At 42.8% G+C, this 22,580-nt stretch overlaps 1 protein-coding gene across 2 annotated transcripts; it reads right to left on the bottom strand.

Moving 5' to 3' along the window:
* Positions 1–135: 135 nt before the first annotated feature.
* Positions 136–21,711, bottom strand: ttc21b (tetratricopeptide repeat domain 21B). 2 transcript variants are annotated; one of them, XM_054787735.1, is made up of 29 exons: positions 21,297–21,699; positions 21,017–21,146; positions 20,266–20,376; positions 20,017–20,183; positions 19,837–19,959; positions 19,553–19,710; positions 18,257–18,341; positions 18,078–18,176; positions 17,796–17,988; positions 16,667–16,764; positions 16,382–16,582; positions 16,178–16,307; positions 15,301–15,458; positions 14,590–14,811; positions 14,281–14,519; positions 9,478–9,550; positions 6,808–6,918; positions 6,607–6,745; positions 6,210–6,316; positions 5,861–6,049; positions 5,620–5,730; positions 5,464–5,545; positions 3,134–3,284; positions 2,901–3,062; positions 2,623–2,818; positions 1,840–2,064; positions 1,654–1,774; positions 1,502–1,569; positions 136–755 (listed from the first exon to the last, which is right to left on the bottom strand). In XM_054787735.1, the coding sequence occupies exons 1-29, from the start codon at positions 21,318–21,320 to the stop codon at positions 678–680; spliced, it is 3,951 nt and encodes a 1,316-aa protein (XP_054643710.1). In that variant the 5' UTR covers positions 21,321–21,699; the 3' UTR covers positions 136–677. The 2 variants fall into 2 exon arrangements, with proteins under 2 accessions (XP_054643710.1, XP_054643711.1); XM_054787736.1 differs by lacking the exons at positions 136–755; positions 1,502–1,569; positions 1,654–1,774 and having other exon boundaries at positions 1,864–2,060; positions 21,297–21,711.
* Between the last annotated feature and the right edge of the window lie 869 nt (positions 21,712–22,580).

Raw genomic sequence — 22,580 nt, 5'->3', positions numbered from 1 at the left:
ATGGTATCAATTCCTTCATCCACCAGGAACTACCCGCATACACTAGCCACATGAGGTCGGGCATTGTCGTGGACCAGGAGGAACCCAGGTTCCACTGCAGCAGCGTAGGTTCTGACAATGGGTCCAAGGATTTTATCCCGATACCTAATAGCAGTCAGGGTGCCGTTATCTAACCTGTAGAGGTCTGTGCGTCCTTCCAGGGATATGCCTCCCCAGACTATCACTGACCCACCACCAAAGCGGTCATGCTGAATGATGTTGCAGGCAGCATAACGTTCTCCACGGCATCTCCAGACCCTTTCACGTCTGTCGCATGTGCTCAGGTTGAACTTGCTCTCATCAGGGAAGAGCACAGGGCACCAGTGGTGTAGTTGCCAATTCTGGCTAGATAGGACAGTTTTAGGCAGAGGGGATGGTGTGAGATCCAAGCCTTCACTCATGGTACCAAACAACAGTCATTAAGATACAGTGGGTTGGTTTGTGTGGACGGAGGGGTATTCCACCCAAACCACAACGACAACAAAATCTCCCAATACATGCCAGGACACCTTTTTTTGTAAACTTATGTATATTTGTTGTGTAAAAATTGACAACACATTTTTGACGTGCATTATTTCCAGGCATTGCGATGTGGCGGCCTCGAGTGTGACACCTGTGCCTCAGCTGAAGGAGACATGTCACGGCCTCAAGGCAGCGCGAGCTTTGTCCAAGATGTCCTTCCTCATTTTTGGATAATTTGGATGAGCAGAAAGCACCTGCAGATTGAAGACATACATTCATCCATTGGGATTATGTGGAAGTCTTTTCAGGTGCAAACATACTGACATAGTTCACCTTGTGGCAAACATCGATGAATGGCAAGAATTTGCAGTGTTGAATCTTAAGGAGGTTCTAAGTAGAGCTTCAAAATGCAAAAAGAGGAAATGGGAGGGAGACAAACAAGAAGCATTCAAGTGAAATAAGTTGAAGAGCACAGCCTTTAAAAGGCAAAATGTTGGTCAAGATGAGGATTGAATGTGATTTAGTGTCGGTTATTCACACTGTCATCATCTTTTGATGGCAAAGGCAAAAAAGCTTTCTCTCTTTGAAGGCGGCGGGATTGTTGAGCTGCATAAGCGAGGTCTTTTTTCGCAGCGCACCTGACTGAAGGCCCTCGTCTGTGTGGTGATGACTGCTGTTTCAACAGGACAACGCTGCACTTCACAAAGAGGAATAAGCTCACTCTTTTGGACCATCCTGCGAGTTCCCCTCATCGAAATCCAATGGAGAACATTTGGGGATGGATTTACAAAAATTGTTTTTAGTTGTTTTGTTTTTTTTAGGTGTGATCTTATCAGCCTATTTCACTTGAATGTTTCTTGGCAATAAATTGCTTTTTTGTCTCACTTCCCATTTCTTCTTTTTACATTTTGAAGCTCTGCTTAAAAGATCCAACAGTGCAAAATGTACATTCTTCACATTTTCAACTGGTCTTAACATCTGGATCAGGAGTGTATTTTACCTTGTGGCACACATCAATGGCGTCAAAATGCCGTTTTGCTTTCAGGAAGTTGAACGCCAGCTTGTACCCTGAAAAGCACGTGTAAGATTATCATCCATGCAAACATTTTATTCCACTTTTGTAGACTGGGGGTGTGATGCGGGCTGGCATACCAATAGACGGGTTGGACTGGTTTCCATATTTCCAGGCCAGGTCGTAGTTGAATGCCGCGTCCCGGAAGGCCTGCTCCTTTTCCATGATGAAGCCCCGATACTCGTAGGCTTTACAGCACGACTGCAGAGAGAAGCTTTTTATTCAGTAATAATGAAGATGGGTGGTATCTGAGCAACAATAGCAACCTTGTTATGATTGAGGCATCTCTTTAGGAGGTCGTCGGCCAGGTCGTACTTCCCGGAATGGATGTAAATATCCGCCAGGAGCAGCCAGCTCTTCTCAAACTCGTCAGCGTCAACAATGTTCCAAGTCATCTTTGCGATGCGTTTGAGTTGGTTCCTCGCTCGGGGAGTTTGTTTGAGCATCATGTAGGCCGTTGCCATGGCCAGCAGTGCTGGTACGTGGTCTTTCTGGATGAAAGCCAAACATCCTGGTTCAAACAGGATCAAGACCGACCCCGCCCCCTTCTGCCTCGCACTGCTTTCACTTCACTCCGTAGAGCGACATGAAGTAGAGTCCATAAGCTCTACTACATTCACGTGGATCTGCCCAGGTAAGTCAGGTCATGCATGCAAGTGCTGGATATCTCAGGGGTGCACGATAATTATCCGGCCGATAAAACAGAATTATGACATCATACCAATAAATCATTAAAACGCTCTAATGAGCGATTACCCGCACTGTTCGAGTGAGCAAATCAATCGCTCCTTTTTTCTTCTGCCTGCGACGTTAACCACCCCGTGCTCACTTTTAAACATTCTCTGTTTCAGAAACATTTTGCGTGCTAGTCGTACCAAATGCTCTACGATGAGGGGAAAAAAAAACCCATGGAGCACACAAAAAACCTTATCAGCCACGAGAAATGCCTGAAAAGTGTTTGCCAGAGACCTCCGTGGCGGCACACCGGCTGCTTGGAGCGTGTGCGCGAATAGCGTGCCCCTTGCTGGGCCACAGCCAGCTTCTCTCACCTCATTGGTTGCAATCTCTGTGAACACCGAGAGGGCTTTCTCGATGTTGGCCTTCTGCTTGGTGGCCAGTAAACAGTAGTTCTCCAGGATACGCAGCTGGACGTGTCCTCCTGGCGTCTGCGGCTTGATCTCCTTCACCAGCCTCTCGGCCGTTCTCAAGGCAACCTGCTCCGTCTCCTGCTTCTCCGTGGAGTTCCTGGCCGGACGGGCAGATGGGTTGAAACACTTCTCGTGCCCCGGCCTCATCTTTTTTTTTTTCCATGCTTCTTTTGACTCACCCGATTTCACCATCCAAATTCTCAAACACTTCTCCTCCCATGGTGTCGTTGTCAGGGTTGAGGTAGATTTCTATCATGTTGTAGATGGCATTTTGACCCCAGTCATTGTCTCTACGTGCCTGGTTGAAGTGCCGCAGAGCTGCATTAGGTTCCCCTGTGTACCTGAGCATCAACCACACATTTAAAGATATACAATATATACTGCATACTGTATAGTCACACGGCAAACTTACCAAAGATAAAGTCCTTTACAGTAGTTGAAGCCGGGGTCAAACTTGGCCCTGGAAGAATGTTTTTCTGCCCTATCAAAACATCTGGGCACGTCTTCCAACTTCCCTGCCCTCCTCAGCAGGTCAATAAGGCGGGATAGAGTTGGGTAGTTGTCTTCAATTCAAATAAACAAAAAGGTTAAAAAGATAAAACATATAATAAGACATCAGATAATCTTTTTTTTTTTTCAAATATTTCAACAGATATTAGTTACAATTCATATACATGAACAAACATATTAATAGATATTAATTCTTCTATGTCACTTGTCCTCACTAGGCTTGCCAGGGTATGCGGGAGCCTATCCCAGCTGACTTCAGGCATGAGGCAGGGTACACCCTGGACTGCTCGCCAGCCAATCACAGAGAAAATATATACAGTGGTGTGAAAAAGTGTTAGCCCCCCTCCTGATTTCTTTTTTTTTGCATGTTTGTCCCATTTAAATGTTTCAGATCATCAAACAAATTTAAATTAGTCAATGACAACACAACTGAACACCTGCGTGAAAAAGTGGTGTCCCACTGTCACAGGAGAACTTGTTTATCACACAACTGTTGTTTATCACACCTGAGTTCAAGTGGAAAAGGTTCCAAAGCCATATCTAGAGCTTTGGGACTCCAGCCAACCACAGTGAGAGCCATTATCCACAAATGGCCAAAAGATGGAACACTGGTGAACCTTCCCATGAGTAGCCGGCCAACCAACAAGAGCGCAGCGACGACTCATCTGAGAGGTCACAAAAGACTCCACAACAACATCCAAAGAAGTGCAGGCCTCGCTTGTCTCAGTTCAGGTCAGTGTTCATGACTCCACCATAAGAAAGACGCTGGGCAAAAACGGCCTGCATGGCAGAGTTCCAAGACCAAAACCACTGCTGAACAAAAACAACATTAAGGCTCGTCTCAATTTTGCCAGAAACATCTTGATGTTCCTCAAGACCTTTGGGAAACTTTTTGGAAGGTGTGCGTCCCAAAAAGAAAAAACACACCAGCAAGTCCACCTCTGAATGGCTGAAGACTTTGGAGTGGTCTAGTCCAAGTCCTGACCTGAATCCTATTGAGATGCTGTGGCATGACCTTCAAAAGGAAAAGCCTCCAATGTGTCTGAATGACAACAATACTGCTAAATTCCTCCCCAGCGCTGAAAGAGACTCATTGCAAGTTATCCCAAACGTTTGATTGCTGGTGTTGCTGCTAAGGGGGGCCCAACCAGTTATTAGGTTTGGGGGGCAATCACGTTTTCACACAGGGACATGTAGCTTTGGATGTTTTTTTCTCCCTTAATAATACAAAGTTTCATTTAAAAAGTGCATCAAGTGATCAGTTGTGTTGTCATTGACTAATATTTACATTTGTTTGATGATCTGAATTAAACATTAAAAAAAAATAAATCAGGAAGGGGGCAAACACTGTTTCACACCACTGTAGCTTATAATTGTGATTTTCATTATTTTAACAAATATTTCAACTTTCTTCTTGTCCATTCTTTGCTTGTAATATTATGACTTTAGTCTCACCTTATTACCACAATATAACTTTTTCCCCAACCTAATTTTCTAAAAATTGCAACTTTACTCTTTTCTCTTGATATTATGAGTTAATTGTCTTAATATTTGGTCTTTATTCTCCTAATTCTCAGAGGATCGGTGGCTGCCGTCTGCCCCCCCGACAGACGTTTACTCCTCCCGGGGTCTCAGCAGACCTCAGAGCATCATCAAGGACACTTCATCACGGTTTTCATCTGTTTGAGCTGCTGCCATCTGGAAGGCGCTACTGATGCACTAAAGTAAGGACAAACAGGCTGAGAAAGTTTCTTTCTGAGAGCTGTCACCATCCTGAAGTCTCACATGTAAAACACTGATATTCCGTTCACTGTTACTGCTGCTGCCAAAACTAGCTCACTATTCCTCATCCGTGCAATGAATGGAGGGAAACTGTAGTTCTGTGCAATACATAGTTGATAGTGTAGTGTGTTTTGCGCTTTTTATTAATGTTTGTACTGAAACAGGAGAAGCTTTGTATAATGACAATAAAGGTATTGTATTCTAAAATGACTGCTATTTTTTCTATTTTTGCTGTTTTTTGAAGTTTTCTTGTTTCACTGTATATTTAGAAAGTGCTGCGGGCCAATATAACAACAACCATAGGCCGTCGGGGCCGTGATCAGTTGTACTATGTTCTGCTTTAGTGGGTGCTGTGTATAAATGCCATTAAAACAAGGCAGCTAGTGGTGGCATAAGACATTACTGCACAAATAAAAGAGCGTATTAGTGGGGGAAACGTGATTTGTGCACCTGGCTTGCGCTCCAACAGTTGCTGATAGCGGAAGACCGCCTGCTCATAGTCTTGCCTCCTGAACATAAGGTCAGCCATCATCTAAACACAAACACATGTTGAAAAGAAGTTCTGCTAAGAAGACGAGGAGCAGACATGAGGCCAAAGATACACACCAGAGTTGCATCCTCATTAAACTGGTCCTTCTTCAAGATGACGCTGCATTGCTCCTGGCACGCATCCACCTCGTCTAGGGTGAGGAACATCTGCGCCAAGTCCAGCATCACCTATGAAGAAATCATATCCTCTTCCGTATGTAAAGTGACTCAAGGTAGGGATGAGAGTGTAAAAGATGCTCAGGCTGGTCAAGCACAGCTGCGGGGAGGACATAGGAGGTTTTCATTCCGCAGTACGGACCTTGTGATCGCTCTCACAATACACAAGCGCTTCTTTGTAGAACTTGATGGCTCTCTCGTAGCCCCTCTGACTGGTGTAGTGTTGCGCGATCTCAGCGCAGATCTTGGCGGCGAGCTGCTTCTGCGCGGGGACGGCGTCAGGCGCCTCCGATTCCACTCGCTTCAGCACCTTGGCCTGGACGTCTCGCGCCTGGCAACGCCACACCAATAGACAACAATTAACCCACAAAACACTAAAAGATACATATTTCATGCTGATTTGTATCAATCCAAAGTGTACTTTTCTTTTCCAGAGACAATGGCACAATATGTAGATAGAAAATAAACACCAAAGAAGTCAAACTACTCACCCTTTGCAGGGACAGCAAGGCTTCTTCTGTTTTATCAACCTTATTCTGGACCTTTGCCAGCAGCAGCAGATACCGGCAATCCTCCGAGAGGCCAGCCACTTCGTTCACTTCCACCATAAAAATGACATTAAAACTGTGGGTGCACGATAAACCCCATAACATTAAAAATAGCTCAGATAAACAATAATTTAAAAATAATATCTGCGCTCTCCGTGTGCTTTTCTAGTTTAATATGACTTTATTCTCGTAAATTACTAATGTGCCAAGGGCCAATAAAAAAAAAACAGCCACGGGCCGTAAATGGCTCTGTGGACGTGGACACCTGTTGTATTTTATTTGCCGTAGCAGAGATGCTGTGACTGCGTTGGCTGTATAGGAGGAGTATGATGTTGTTTACCTGGCTCATGGGAGAGAGCATCATGCAGAACTTTCTCACAGCGCTCGTACTGCTTCATCTTCATCAGCAGCTCCGCCAGGTCGTAGCGCAGGAAGTTCTGCTGCTCGGTCTTCAGGGCGGCTTCATAGTAATGTATTGCCTGGGGAACAGGAGCTTTGTGTCAACACTGGCGGGAACATACGTGCAAACGCTGATACAAACCTTGGCGTAGTAATGAGTCTTGACCAGAGCTTTCCCAAACTTGCTGGCCAGAGCGCCATCTTTGGGCGTTTTCTCCAGGGCGTGCTCGTAGACCTCAATGGCTTTCTCCGGCTTCATTCACACATCAAGATTCAAGAGAGTTTTATTGTCATGTACATTGTACATGTACATGTACATTGTCATTGTACATCGTACAATAAGAGTACGTCACAGTCATTACATTATCTACCAAATGCTATGCAATGTACAGACCCTTTCCAAAAAATTAGAATGTCATGGGAAAGTTGTTTAATTTCCATAATTCCATTCAAAAAGTTAAACTTTCATAGATTATAGATTCAGGGCCCACAATTTAAACGATTTCAAGTGTTTATTTGTTTATTTTTACATAATTTGGGCTTCCAGCTCATTAAACCCACGAAAACAGGAATTCCAAAAATTAGAATACTGTGAAGAAATCAGCCCAAATTTTGCAGGGCATGAATGTTTTAAACTGAGTGTCACACACTAATCATCTACTAAAGTCATATCACCTGCACAGGCTTCCCCAGGTGTCATTACATTGCTTCAGTTTGGTTCAATTGTCTAATTTCGGTTCAATATGGGGAAGACTGCAGACATGACAACTGGCCAGAAGACCATCATTGATACCCTCCATAGGATGGGTAAGCCACAAAAGTTCATAGCTAAGGAGGCTGGTTGTTCACAGAGTGCTGTGTCCAAGCATATCAATGGAAAGTCTAGAGGAAAAGCAAAATGTGGCAGGAGAAGATGCACCAGCAAAAGAGATGACCGTGGGCTTCAGCGGATTATCAAACAGGGAAGATTCAAGAATCTGGCAGAGATCCAGAAAGAGTGGAATGAGGCGGGAGTCACAGCTTCAAAAACCACCACATTCAGACGCATCCGGGAGATGGGCTACAACTGTCGGGTTCCTCGGGTCAAGCCACTTCTGAACCTGAGCCAATGTAGGAAGCGTCTCCACTGGGCCAAGGAGAAGAAGGACTGGACTGTTGGCCAGTGGTCCAAGGTCCTCTTTTCCCATGAAAGTAAAGTGTGCCTTTCATTTGGGAATCAAGGTCCAAGGGTTTGGAGGAAGACGGGTGAGGAACAGAACCCAAGCTGCCTGAGGTCCAGTGTGAAATATCCACAGTCCGTCATGATTTGGGGTGCAATGTCCGGTGCAGGTGTTGGTAAACTCTGCTTTCTTAAATCCAAGGTCACCGCAACAGTCTACCAGAATGTTTTAGAGGACTTCATGATTCCTTCTGCTGAGGATCTGTATGGAGATGCAGATTTCATCTTCCAGCAGGACCTGGCCCCTGCCCATACCGCCAGAAGCACCAAAACCTGGTTTGATGCCCATGCCATCACAGTGCTTGACTGGCCAGCCAACTCAGCGGACCTAAACCCCATTGAGAATCTATGGGGTATTCTCAAGAGGAAAATGAGGGGCACCAGACCCAACAACAAAGAAGAACTGACAGCAAGCATCAAGGAAATCTGGGCTTCCATAACTCCCAGGCAATGCCACAGGCTGATTGCTTCAATGCCACGTGGCATCGAGGCAGTGATCGAGGCAAAGGGATTCCCAACCAAGTATTGAAGATTGACATATCGTTTTGAAAGTACCATATTTTGATTGATTTGATGTGATCCTAATTTCTTTCTTTTTTTTTCCTGCAAAAACTGAGAAGTAAATGGTGATTTCTTCACAGTATTCTAATTTTTTGAATTCCTGTTTTCGTGGGTTTTATGAGCTGGAAGCCCAAATTACGTAAAAATAAACAAATAAACACTTGAAATCGTTTAAATTGTGGGCCCTGAATCTATAATCTATGAAAGTTTAACTTTTTGAATGGAATTATGGAAATTAAACAACTTTTCCATGATATTCTAGTTTTTTGGAAAGGGTCTGTAAGTGTTCATACTGGTGGGGGTTACAAATGCTCGAGTAACAATCGCTAACTGAACCTAAAGTAAATGAAAATCTGTTCTGTGGGTTGTATCAAAGGGATAGTTGGGAATTTTATATAGTCCATTGCTGTTGGGGATGTCATACAACTTCAAGTCAAAAATTCCCAACTATGACTTAAACATACCGTGTGGTTGCTGCAATACCAAAAGAGGACAGTAGGTCGCAATGGGAACACACGTTGCAGGGGTTCAACCACGTGACCTAGACCCGGTTAGGTGAGCAGCATCAGCCATCATGAAAATAAGGTTTGTAACATGTCAGTTTGCCGTCTTTCACCCAATCAGTGTGCATGAATACATTCTTGTATATGTCCTTCATCGTTTCCCTTCACCGTTTGAGCTCCATAATTTTATAGCTGGATTTTACACACTATTTCCGGGCTGATAGAAGCTAGCTAGCAAGCCTCACTTACAAACCCTCCGTGAGAGCCACAGCTGGTTAGCAAAAGTGTCTCCTCGACTTTTTTCCCCCGTTATGATGGACTATCTTATTCCTATTGTTTTCCCATATACATATTTGAACGATTCCCACATGCAAGAACGGCAAATATATGCGGCATTTTTGCTCTGATTTGACGCTTGATTGCCCCAATCTCTTTTGAAGCGCGACTGACAAGAACCGGATGTGACGTCACATGAACCTCCGCAACAGGATATGACCAGAGTATTAAAAAAAAAAACACTGCCACCTACCTCGAGAATGTGCATGTAAGCGTCCCCCAGTAAGACTAATGTGTGAGGACTCGGTAGCTTGTCCACAATTTCCCTGCAGAAAAAGTCAAATATATTGTATGAAATATGTTACTATTAAATACTGACTACAGAGATATGCAGGTGCTCCTGGCTCTACAGACGAGTTCTATTGTGCATCTCCAGAAAGAATGGTTGTCTTGCACACACTGGAAGGGGCGTTGCAAGGGAGGGAGAGACCGACTGGATTATTGGGAGGACGACGTGTCAAGACGAGACGAGACCACTACACTGCTTAATCATCAGTCCACTTCATAGGAGCTGATACTTTCACGTGTTCTGCATGTTTGTCCTTTATGATGGCTGGCTTGCAACCAACCTTGATTTTACTTTTCACTGTCCTTTTCTTTGGGGCACTGCACCCAGGAGAATCTGCCTCACGCTTGGGAGACAACATAAAAGGTTAGAGTTTAAAAAGTAAACAAAATAGAACAAAAGTGATGTTCTTTCTCAGTCCTCTACTTCTCTTTTTCTTTTCGGACCGTAGTAATCATTTTACTGTATTAACTAAAGATGCATGGTATCTTCTTTTTTTTCCAACTACAGTCAAACCTGTCTTAGCGGCCACCTTTATAGAACGGCCACCTGCCTATAGCGGCCACTGAAAAAATCCCCCGCAGCAAATGCACATGTTATAGACCCTGTGTATAGCAGTCACCTGTCCAACGCGGCCAGCGGCCACCCATTTTGTCTCCCTTGGTCAATATCTGACTGCATATAGCGGCCAAATTACCAACTCAAGTAGAAGCTTCATGCAAGAAAAAGTTTTGTTTTTCAATCAATGAAGCCGTCGTGTGTAGACTTTAATTACTGAGTCCTAGCTCAGTCACAATCATTCACAAGATCCACACAAACTGTCAGTTGTTCCACATAAAAAAGCAGTCTTCTTTTGAGCTTGCTATTTCCTGGTCAAACATGTAACTTTAAGAGCATTTGCACCAAAACATTACCGCAAAGTAGGCTGGGAACAGGACGTGCTCCCAGCGACGCTACAATAAAAAAAAAAAAAAACGCTAGCATGCATGCGGCAGCGGGAGCAAAACTGAGTTGGGTTGTACTAAATTGAAGTATTTTAGAATGTACACACGTTATTTTTCATCAATCCTCATCCACAAATCCATCAAAGTCCTCATCTTCTGTATTCGACACAAACAAAGCCGTCTTCTTTTCCGTTCACTACTAGTCTGTTAACTTGTCAGTGTTATTCAGCTCCGAAGCAAAGAAGGAAACTTCTCCTGTTGCTTCTGCCAACTTTATTTATTGAACGCGGCCACCAGACAGCAGCTCAGAACACACACACATCTCTCAGCATCGTCTCTCCTTCCTGCTTGCCCACAAGGCAAAGGTTAAACAAGCCCCACTCCATAGCTGTCCAGCCAATGCCTGTAAGAAATGACACCGTTTATTTCCTGGTGTGCACTGGTCAATACTGTAATGCCGCTTGTTGTGGGGAAGGAGAGACTCACGTCGCCAATGCACTTTAATGGCTTTATTAACAGCGGAGAACACTGCAGGACTTTACATCCACGCCAACATAAACACACTCTCTCCAAACTCACAGCTAGCACTGAGCCTAGCTCTCCTGCTTGGGACGCCCACCGTCACCTCCCGTCACTTCCTGATGAACTAAAGCTGTAATGACAACTCTGCCGTATAAAAAGTAAAATATTAAAAACAAGTATAAGACATTACTAGCACAGCTTTGTTCTGTGGGTCGTGGATAATAACAAGCCTAGTAGTGCTGTACAACTTTTATCTGCAGTCCTACAGTGTCCTCTACTGGTCAACATTATTATTCCCCCCCCCCCCCTTTTTTTTCCTCTACTGATCAACGTTCAAACTGGACGCCAACCTGTCTATAGAGGCCACCTGTTTACAGCGGCCACTTTTGCAGACTCCCTCTAGTGGCCGCTATAGACAAGTTTGACTGTACTTTAGTGTGGTATAGGATGTATAAAGTGGGAGGAGTCACCCAGCAAGGTGCACTGTATTTGGGCACACGCTCCGAGCAGCCGATGTGACGCCACGGAGGTCTCTTGCAAACCATTTGCACTTTTCAGGGGTTTCAGGTGGCTGAGAAGGTGTTTTGGGTGCTCCATGGCTCCTCCTCCCCCCCCCTTCATTTGCTTCATTTGCTCACCCGGTAATCTCGACTGATTGGAGTATTTTTTTTAAATTAATCAGTCATCTGAGCTATTTTTAATGTTATCGGATTTATCAGTATGATGCCATAAATCCCTCATATCGGCCCAATGATTATGGTGCACCCGTAATGTTAACTAGTATTAACTGGTTTATTAACTAGTGTGAACTGATTATAACTAGTATTAACTCTTTCAATCCCAACAACGTATTCATACGTTTTTTACGTTTTTTGATGATGTAACTCTGCACTAATGCATTAAGATTTCAGAGCAATTTTAAGCCATAAAAACATCCACAAGGTGGTGGAAGTGCATTTGATAAGAGCTCGGCAGGGATCGTGTGCAGGGAGGATCGCACATGACAGGAAGGGGGAAGTGAGAGAGCGTGAAGGAGTGTAGTGTGCAGAAGGTTACACATTGTAGGGACATTTCAGCACATGCACATGCACACGTGTGCACACATGCACAAACCTAGTTCAGTTCCCAATGTGAAAATTGTAAATAGTTGATGGTGTTATATTTGGATTGTTTAAATAAATAATAAATAATAAATTGTTATTTTGATGTAAAACAAGCCTTTTTGTGTTGTTGATGTTGATGTAGTTGTTTAGATATTTCAGTTGTCACAAAAGCAAAAAATATTTGTGTCTAAGTGAAGGTTATGCTTGAAATGTATCTTTTCAGAAAAAGCTGGTTTTCTCCCTTTTTTAGTCAGGAACTGATATTTTCAAGAAACTGACCTATGTTCTACTGCTGATTACTAAAGAACGGAAATACAGTCAAACCTGTCTAAAGCGGCCACCAAAGGGAAAAGGCCAAAGTGGCCGCTATAGGCAGGTGGCCGTTATAGACAGGTTGGTGGCCATTTTGAATTTGTGCGCGCACATATTAACATGTCTGTGGTTAGAAGCTTGTTGTGTTTGCAGATACACTAGGTCCCCTAGTAACGAACACTCGACGTGCGAACACTCGCCGATACAAACACAAGCCGACTCGTCTATTTTTTTCATGATTTTTTTTTTGAAAATTGCCATATTTTGTCATTTAAATTTTTTCGAAGTACAAAAGTGCTATTTTTGTATTGCGTGCCATTCCGCCACTGTGAATGGTGGGTAGCAGCATCCCTCTCGCGCGATCTTTCTCATTTCGTCTGCACTTGTCGCTGATAACATCTCGGAGCACGCCGTTTGTATCCCATTTGATACTTTACAGAGACGTTTGTTATCCGTTCATGGCTGATAAATCAAGTGCAAGTGCTAGTAGTAGTGGCAGGAAACGTCAAGCAATTTCTATGGAAACGAAGGTGGCCATCACCAGGAAGTTGGACGGTGGCGAGAAAATGGCTAATTTAGAGTGTGCTTATGAAGTGAATCGCTCAACCATAGGAACAATTTACAAAGGCAAGGTTCGCATTATGGAACATGTGAAGACTTCTGTACCAATGGCATCCATTATCATTACAAAGAGGAGTCTAACGACGACGAAGATTTGTCCTTTCTTCAATATCTCCGTCTCCTCCTCCACTACACCGACGTATGCTCAACCACTCCTCTTCAAAGGTAAATAACATTTATCATTACGTATTATTATATCATTTTTATTATTGTTTCTTTCATTAATTATCCTCATTTAATATTACTACTGCATCCAAACTAATATTTACATACATACACATATACTGTATATGTATACCTGTACATGTAGTACCTATATCATTGCTAATATTAATTTTGGTTCGACTTAAGAACGATTTGACATAAGAACGGTCGTCTGGAACCAATTGTGTTCGTTAGTTGGGGACTTAGTGTACATATACAGTAATTATACTGTTACATGTTGACCAGTAAAGGGCACTGTGGGACTGCGGATAAAAGTTGTAAAGAACTACTAGGTTAATAAACCGCTGTTAATAAAGCCATTAAAGTGCATCGTGACGTGAGTCTCTCCTTCCCCACAACAAGCGGCATTACAGTATTGACCAGTGCACATTGTCTCACACCAGGAAATAAACGGTGTCACTGTCTGCAACAAGCTCCAAAGAAGACGGCTTTTTTAATGTGGAACAACTGACAGTTTGTGTGGATCTTGTGAATGATTGTGACTGAGCTACGACTCAGTAATTAAAAGTCTACACACGACGGCTTCATTGCTTAAAAAACGAAAGTTTTTCGTGCATGAAGCTTCTACTTGAGTCGGTAATTTGGCCGCTATATGCGGTCAGATGTTGAGCAAGGGATACAAAATGGGTGGCTGCTGGCCGCGTTGGACAGGTGACAGGTGATACACAGGGTCTATAACACGCAAATTTTCAGTGGCTGCTATAGGCAGGTGGCCGTTCTATACAGGTGGCCGCTAAGACAGGTTTGACTGTAGCTAGAAACAAGCCTTTTTTTCTGATGAAAGACGGGAGTCTAATGTTTCTTTTAGTAGGTTCCATGTTTATATAGCCATAGAACACAATATTCTGTGTGCCTTGAAAGATCAGCCAAGGCTACTGAAGGGGCTGTCTTTTGAAAAATGGCTTGAATGAGTTAATAAATTACGGCAGTACGTCATTACCACTAAACGCTGCAAAACGAGGACCACCACAGCGACTGCTCACCTGTAACAGCTTACATACAGATGCTTATCCTTTTTGTGGTTCAGGTAAATGTCTGCCATCTTCTCCGTGGCTTGGATGTAGTACGGCTGCTCGGGTGTGATGTTTCTGAGCATGCTCAGTGCCAGCTCAGTGTCGCCTCGAAGCAAGGCCAGGTCCGCGTTGGCAATCGTGACGCGAAGCTCTTCGGGAGTCCCAGAGAACTCGTTGATGGCGTCCTGCATGACCTTGGCTGCTTCATGCTGGAACGTTGATTTAGTATGCGAGTCCCCACATGATATATTCTACACGCTGCGTATGATTTATACCTACCTGCTCTCCATTAAGCCACAGGGCCTCAGCTAACTCCAAGAAGATGGAGACACAGTCTGCAGGACTCAGCTCCATCGTCCTGCTTTTGGACTTTGCTGATCCGGCCCTGCAGACGCCAGGAAGACTCATTGCCATTTGTAAAGTCTGGATAGCCTCCGTCAGCTCTCCCGTTTTCTTCTTTGCCTGAGCTTTGATCAGGAGGTACAATGGATGTTCTCGAATCTGAAATAGAATGTGGTGAAGCCGCTCTAAACTTAAAAAAGTGGGTTCTCCAAACAAAACAGAAGAGAACTACAAAAGCACTCGGAGAGCACAGACCTCCGTCGAGCGGCATAGTTACCCCCATATTGTGATTTACACCATACATGTTTGTCCTACATTTGTTTTATTTAACTATTTAGATGTCTTGACCATTAAAACATACCATGGAAGGGTTTGAATGACTTAAAGAATGGCAACATGCTAACGTCAGCATGTGTTTGTATAAGTGCCTACTTCTGAAAATTCTAAAAATGTTCGTATAATTATGTTTTGTTAATTATGCATGCTAATAACACCTAGCATGATGGTGGTAAGTGTGCTTAAGTTCATATTCATGAAAATCGCAAAAAATGCTACTATGCTAATATCATCATGCTAGCAATGCTAATATGCTAACAGTAGCATCATATTGTTCAACACCAAATATGAGGATGATGTTGATGATCTTACCTGAAAGTTGTGGCTGAGGCAGACTTCCAGTGACTGGAAACACAAAGAGGAGTTCCCACGCAACAAGTGGATCTGTGCCATGAGCAGATGGGCGTCAGTGTGAGAAGGGCATTGTTCCAGACAGTGATGCAGACTGCTCTGAGCAGCATCAACATCGCCTGAATGAACACAAACATACGCCAGTTCAAAATCAGACCAAACATTTCGTGCAGGGGCGTCAAACCGGCGTTCACTGCGGGCCACGTTGCATTTATGGATGCCCCCAGAGGGCCGCCTGGAACTGGTAAAGCATATAAATATATAATCACCTCCTGATAGGATTACACATTTCATTATTTACTCACTTACTTACATTGAAATTACAAGTCAAGGTGCCAAGCAGAAACTGGAGAAAATACATGAAAGATTGTGTCTTTTTAAACAATGGTCACACTTTACAATAAGGTACACAAAAATACAGTAGTTGCTGAGGAACTAATGAAGAACTGATGAGGAACTAATGAGTACAGTAGTTACTGAGGAACTAATAAAGAACTCATGAGGAACTAATGAGTAGTGGTTAGAGTTAGGTACGGTAGGTTCCTTCCTCATTAACTACTGTAATTTTGTGTACCTTATTGTAAAGTGTTACCAAAATAATTTAATAATTGAATTTAATAAAATAAAAATTAATAATATCAAAATGTAGGCATATATGTAACAGTTTAGATTCATAAAATAACAAATCATTATTAATAAAGATAAAATACAACTAAATAATACACTTTTTTTTTTAAGTGTCTCCTTATGTGCAATTTTCAAGCTTTTGCGGTCCACATGAAACAAATTTGGCCCCCGGGCTTTGACTTTGACACCAGCGCTTGAGCGCCATCCTCACCAGACTGGTATCTGACTTTGGCCTGGAGGAAGACCCCTTGAAGGAGACCCGGTACAATCTTGACCACGGTATCCAACAAGGCGGCACAGCGTCTGAGCTGCGGAGGAGGAGACTGGCCCTGAGCCGCAGGCTGAAACAAAAACAGTCAAGGTGATTTGGACAACAAGCCCCCTCCAAGGTGGACACGTCAACCCTAGGTTGTACCTTAGCAGGGCACAGGGCTAGATACTCCTTGACGATCTCCAGCAGGAAGTCAGGGTTGAGCTTCTGAAAGTACTCCACACTCAGAGGTAGACCCTGCAGAGTAGAGAAGTGGGTTTCCACGGCGTCATCCAGCAGCTTGGTTACCTCTTCTTGGGGCCGGTGCTTCTTCACCGCCACCAGCGCACGCAGATACAGGAGGTCCTTATGTGATTAAAAAAACAAATCAATTTGTAGAAAATGCTTTTGAAAGTAAAAAAGGCTTTAACAGTCTTGAAATAGCGATACCCCTGATTTTCCTATTGACTGCTGAATTTCTGTGAGGAATTCCAGTTGTTGGTCCGCATCTTCAAGGCGGCCCTCTATCAACTGGCACCGAATGATACCTGCACAACAAAATCATCAGATGCATACACTCCTCATCCAAATGTTAACACCACCAATTGAAAATGTGAAGAATGTACATTTTGCACTGTTGGATCTTTTAAGTTGAGCTTCAAAATGCAAAAAGAAGAAATGGGAATGAGACAAAAAAGCAATTCACTGCAAAGAAGCATTGGAGTGAAATAGGCTGTTGATCAGCTGATCAAAGGTTTAACCCTGAAATAGAAATAAAATGTTGCACCATTTTTGTTCATCGTGGCTTGATGCCAGTGTTTCCAGGAGGCTAGTGGGAATGTTGCTCCAGGTGGTGAAGATGGCTTCACAGAGGGCATCCACTGTCTGGAACTCATGTCCATTTTTCTCCATTGGATTTAGATGAGGGGAACACGCAGGACGGTCCAAAAGAGTGGGCTTATTCCTCTTTGTGAAGTGCAGCGTTGTCCTGTTGAAACAGCAGTCATCACCACACAGACGAGGGCCTTCAGTCATGAGGGATGTCCCCCTGCAACATCTCCACATAGCCTTCTGCCGTTTGACGCCCCTGCGCAACCTGAAGCTCCATTGTTCCATTGAAGGATCATGATGCTGGAAAACATCTCAGGTGGGATCTCCTTGTTATGCCAGTAACGTTGGAAGCCATCAGGACCGTCAAGGGAGAAGAAAACGATTTTTTTGTCTTAATAGTTTATCTTTATTGTGCAATTACAGCTGTTTTTCCCCCATTTCTGACATTTCTTTCTTGAAATTATGTTTTTTTTTCCCATAATATTATAACTTCTTCCCCAACTTAATTTTCCAAAAATTACCTCTTAATTTTTGTTTCTCATAATATCATGACTGTAAAAAAAAACCCATCATATTTTTTCTTTAATATTTCAACTCTATGCTACTAAAATGACATTATTTTCCCTCATCATACTATGAGTTTATTCTCAGAAAATTTAAATTTTTTTCTCGTTGGAATATTTTTTTTTCTTAATATTTTGACTTCCTTATGATCCAACAGTGCAGAATTACCTACAAAGTTACTGACCAGTCAGTGCAGAGAGGCTGGTCTCGTCCAGCGTCATGGCAGTCTTATACCACTTCATGGCCTCCTTGATTCTACCCTGAAGGACCAGAAGATAGCCCAACTCTGTGGCAATATCGGAGTTCCCTGGTGCCGCACTGAAGGCTTTCTCCACCATCCTGAACACCTGCTCCAGCACTTTCTCGTTCCGCGCGCACTAGAAGGAATGACAAAGCACGTCGGAGTTGCTAAAATTCCACACCGGACACAACTGTGGCCAAAGAGGACAACAGGAACGTGTCTTACGACTCTGCTAAATGCGAGAGACGTCCTGTACGCCAGCTCGGGATTGTGTGGCTCCCGTGCGTCCAGGCTGCTGGTGATGTTGGAAAGGTGCTTTGTCGACTGTCATGTTGGACACAAACAGCATGAGCGACCAGAAGGGCACTCCTATTTAACAAGAGGTAGACTTTGTGTACACATACCTCAGCTATATCTCCATTTTTACATAAACAATGCAGCGTTAGCATCTGTAGAGCATCCAAGTCATTTTTATTCATTTGGAGAACCCTGAAATGAGAAAGCAGCGTGTCAGCGGTAATCTTGAATAATCATACATTATCCACTTCTGCTGATAAGGCAGAACTGAAGTGGCAAGATGGGTTTTATGCTTAATAATCAAGAGTCACACACACACTATTAGTTAAAAAATACAGTTTAAAAAAGCATCTGCAAAACTAGCTAAAAGTGATGTTAAATGTTCAGTTATCCATTCATTTGTAATTATGTTTGTGTTGTTTTGTGCATGTAAAACTGTCATTCTTGTCTATTAAATGTGTTTTGTGTTCACATTTATGAGTGTCTGAAAGGGATGAATCGGATTTACATTGTTGGTGTTTGCTGCAGGTTTATAGCTTCATTTGTTGTCTTCCTATAATGAAAATTCCAAAGGTTCCCTATTTTTACCTATTCTGGATCATAGTATCCGCAATGATTCCATTATCTGGATCAATCTTTGAAAGGGTGTAGAACCTGTTGGAAACTTGTCCTGTATTTTTTTTTCCAAGTGCTCTGACCAGTTTTTGTGGAGTTATATGCACAAATGCTGAAAATGACCCTCTCTTGCAATGTTGAAGAATCCTTTAAAAAAATTCCTGGATCCATGTGGTGATCCAGATCACCCCCAGAATTTAATCAGTTCTGCCATTTCCTATTTTCGACAATTCCTGAGCATGTCATCCAAATTCATTTCGAACTTTTCAAGTTATTTTGAACACAAATGAACGAACAGATAAACGCTGGCAAAAACATAACCTCCTTGGCGGAGGTAATAATAATACATGATAATAATGCAATAGTTCCTCTTAATATGTCATCTTTCACAGTTGTAAAGTTGTGGGATTTTCGTTTGTGACATATATTTTCTCACACACAATTGGTACAGTCGAACATTTGCAGCATTTCTTGAAATGCTGGCTTTTGAACTGTATTAAACAGCATCATTCCTTTTGCGATGACTTGGGCAAGTTTGTTTTCGTTTATTAATTGATGATTCATATATGATTAATTCATTTATTTGTTGTTGTTTTTTTCTCAAACGAGAACTCTTGTCACATATTAATCTTGCGAGATCTTGTGACATCACTGGTTGAAACGGCGTGACGCACTGTTTTAGTGGTTTTGAAAGCGCAACTTTTTCATACCGTGGTATACCTTGAAATCGGGAACCGGTGCGCGGCGACTTGCGATGGAATGATGGTGAAAACCGCCACGTGGTTTACCTGATAGCCGTCTCCGTGGTTTGCTCCCAGTCTTGGAGGTTTAAAAACAGCTTCATCTTCTTAATGAGAGCAGGCAAGAAGGTGGGGAAACTGGCAATCACTTTGTTGACCACGTCCAATGCTCCTGAGTAGTTCTGCCGATATTCATAGTATTGTGCCTGTGATGGAAGAGACAGGAAATAGTTGACAACAACCACAGCATGAGGATGCATACAAAACGGGACAAATTGCAATGATTTTGGGTGTAGCTGAGACAACAAACTCGAAAAATGGAAGTATCTCACCTTTCCCATTACAGCAAAAACATCTGCTCCATCTTTGAGTCCTTCATCAAAGTATTTTCCAGCCTTTCGGGCGTATGCTTCTTTCCCGCATGTCACGTCTATCCATGCTTTCAGGATGACTCCCTGGACAATAAATACCCGTCACGTTCACACAAAATCTCACCCGTCTTACTGCCTCACCTGTTTGGAGCCATTGGAGAGTTTGATCATTCGCTCTGTGTATTCCCGTGCTTTGTCATGTCGGCCCAGCAACCAGAGAAACATCCCGGCGTGATACAGACTCTGAGGAGACGCGCTTTTGCGATCCTCTTTAATTTTAGTTTCCAGTTCTTGAATGACTTCTTTGTCTGTGAATACAAAGACACAAACATCGCCAAGGTTCTGTCTGACACGTGTTTACGTCAAGGAAGAAAGACTTTGGAGGCTTACCTGGTTTTGTCTTCTTTTTCTCAGCATAGACGAGTGCCATCAGAGTGCAGAGGGACATGTCTGGCGTGTCTTTTATTGTGTCCAGCTCTGCTGTGGCTTCTCCAATATGATCTGCCGTTCATTTATGAGTATGTAAGTATAAAGTAGCTCACAAAAGCAGATAATAGGGCTGTCAAATAAATTAATTAATCATGATTCAGAATGATGCCACCATTTGTGAAAGATGCCCATTTTTGCTGTATTTTATGAAGAGAATGACAAATGACAGGACACAAATATATATATAATGAACTGCAAGTTTAAATCAAGCTAAAAGGTTATTTATCATGAGCCATGAAGGGTTGCATTCAATGACACCATGCAACTTGAGTTGAGATCACGTGTTTTGAGTGTAGATGTAGTTTCTGGAATTGTACTTCCGCAATGAGAGTTACGTTAGTGACAGATAAGAATATCCGCTAGCTGTGTTTCTTTGTCTTTCTGTTTTAGACCACACATACGCACACACTAAAAATGTTTCTGTGATTTTCGGTGTGTTCGTGAATGCATCTCGTGATGGTATAGTGACAATAAGGAAGTTGGGGGCGCTATTGAGGCTGGGTCTTGTCTTCACAAGAGACGTGGCTTGACACGATTGCGCATGCGCCAACAACGGTAAACATTTTAACCAAATTATTAACGAAATAAACGAGTTGCCGCTGTTAACGCGGTATTTTTGACAGCCGTAGCAGATATATGATGTGCATCTTACCTTGCATTAAAGTGCCATAAGCATGAAGGAAACGCAGAACAGGGTCGCCTCTGAATTTTGTTAGCGCAGCTGCTGCAGCATCCACAGCGTGGTTGAAGTACTTTTCATTGCAATAGTATCTGATTAAAGCCTAAAAAAGAACAGCATTGGCATGAGCATCTTGTTAACCTTTTATGATCTGTACGGATTAGTTTTTAACACGGTTTAAGCACGGCCAACATTTATTGTATTTGTACAGTTGAATCGTGGCTTGTAAATAAATGAGTAAAAAAAACCTTACCAATGCTGTCTCTTCATTCTCCATCTTGGTTGAAAAACGGTGTGCCTATGGAACAACTGAACTGCGAACAAGAACCTCTTTACCCGCCTGGTAGCGCCGTGTATGGTAAACAACAACTACTGCAGTTGTAGTCGAGCATTCGCCATATTGAATCTCACGCTTCTTTCGTTGTCTTAGTAACCGCAGACTGATCATTCTCTTCTTCGGTGTGTTTTTCTCTGTGGTGCGCGCCATACTGCCACTAGCCGGATACAGTGGAAAATACAAGTGATTAAAAGACCTATTTTCCAATTGCTGGATTTCACATGACGTCACATCCGGTTCTTGTCGACACGCCTCAAATGGGGGGGAAACAAGCATCAAATCACAGCAAAAATTCCGCATATATTTACTGTGGTTCAAATATGTATTTGGGAAAACTCTATTACTAAGATAGGCCATAATAATGGGAACAAAGTTGAGAAAACGCCGAGAAGCCGCCTTTTGTGGCGTTTGCTAACCAGCTGTGGCTCTCGTGGAGTGCAGCCGAGGAAACATGCTCCAGTTTACAGTGAGCAACAGAAGCACAATTTATATTAAATTCGAAGTTAAAACATTGTTGCTCACTTCAACATTATTTAAAATTTTACAGCAGGTACAATTCTTACTTGTAAAACTAGACCTGACTCTCTTTCGGTATAGTGTGACACTCAAAACACTCCCCCTGCAACTTGTGCCAAGCCGGAACATTCCATCACAATCCTATTGTAACAACAAGCATTACTTTCGGTATGTCAGACACTGAGTTTCACTCATTTTCCATCGTCTTGTTTAACAACTATTTCATGTTTTCACGTATATTCACACAATTGGAGCACACAACGACATGCACCGTTATTCGCGTTAATCTCCCAAATATTGCATAAACATACTGTGTGTATGTGGCAGCTTGAACACCGGAAGTGACGTGCGCACATGGTCGAAACCCAGCAAAATACGGAACTGATAAATGTTAAGCAATAGCTGATGGATATTTTTGTTGTGATTCATGAGTCGTTTTTTTGTTGTATTACTTTACTGTCACTGTTTTTTGGCACGTCCTGTCTTTATGAGCGACTACATACTCGCCTCCCAATGGGCGGTACTTTTAGTTTGGACTACACGTTAAAATACGATAACTTGTTTATACCTTTCTTTCTCTCTTTAATATTTTTCAGATATTGAAGTAAGTTTTTATTTTAATGATTTCGGTTCAGGAGGAGACGAAGTATTCTGTGGGAATAAAAAGGGGCATTCGAGCTCCCC

The sequence above is a fragment of the Dunckerocampus dactyliophorus genome, chromosome 9 (genome assembly GCF_027744805.1).
Source record: "Dunckerocampus dactyliophorus isolate RoL2022-P2 chromosome 9, RoL_Ddac_1.1, whole genome shotgun sequence".
Lineage (NCBI taxonomy): Eukaryota > Metazoa > Chordata > Actinopteri > Syngnathiformes > Syngnathidae > Dunckerocampus > Dunckerocampus dactyliophorus.
This window is presented reverse-complemented; position numbering and strand designations above follow the sequence as displayed.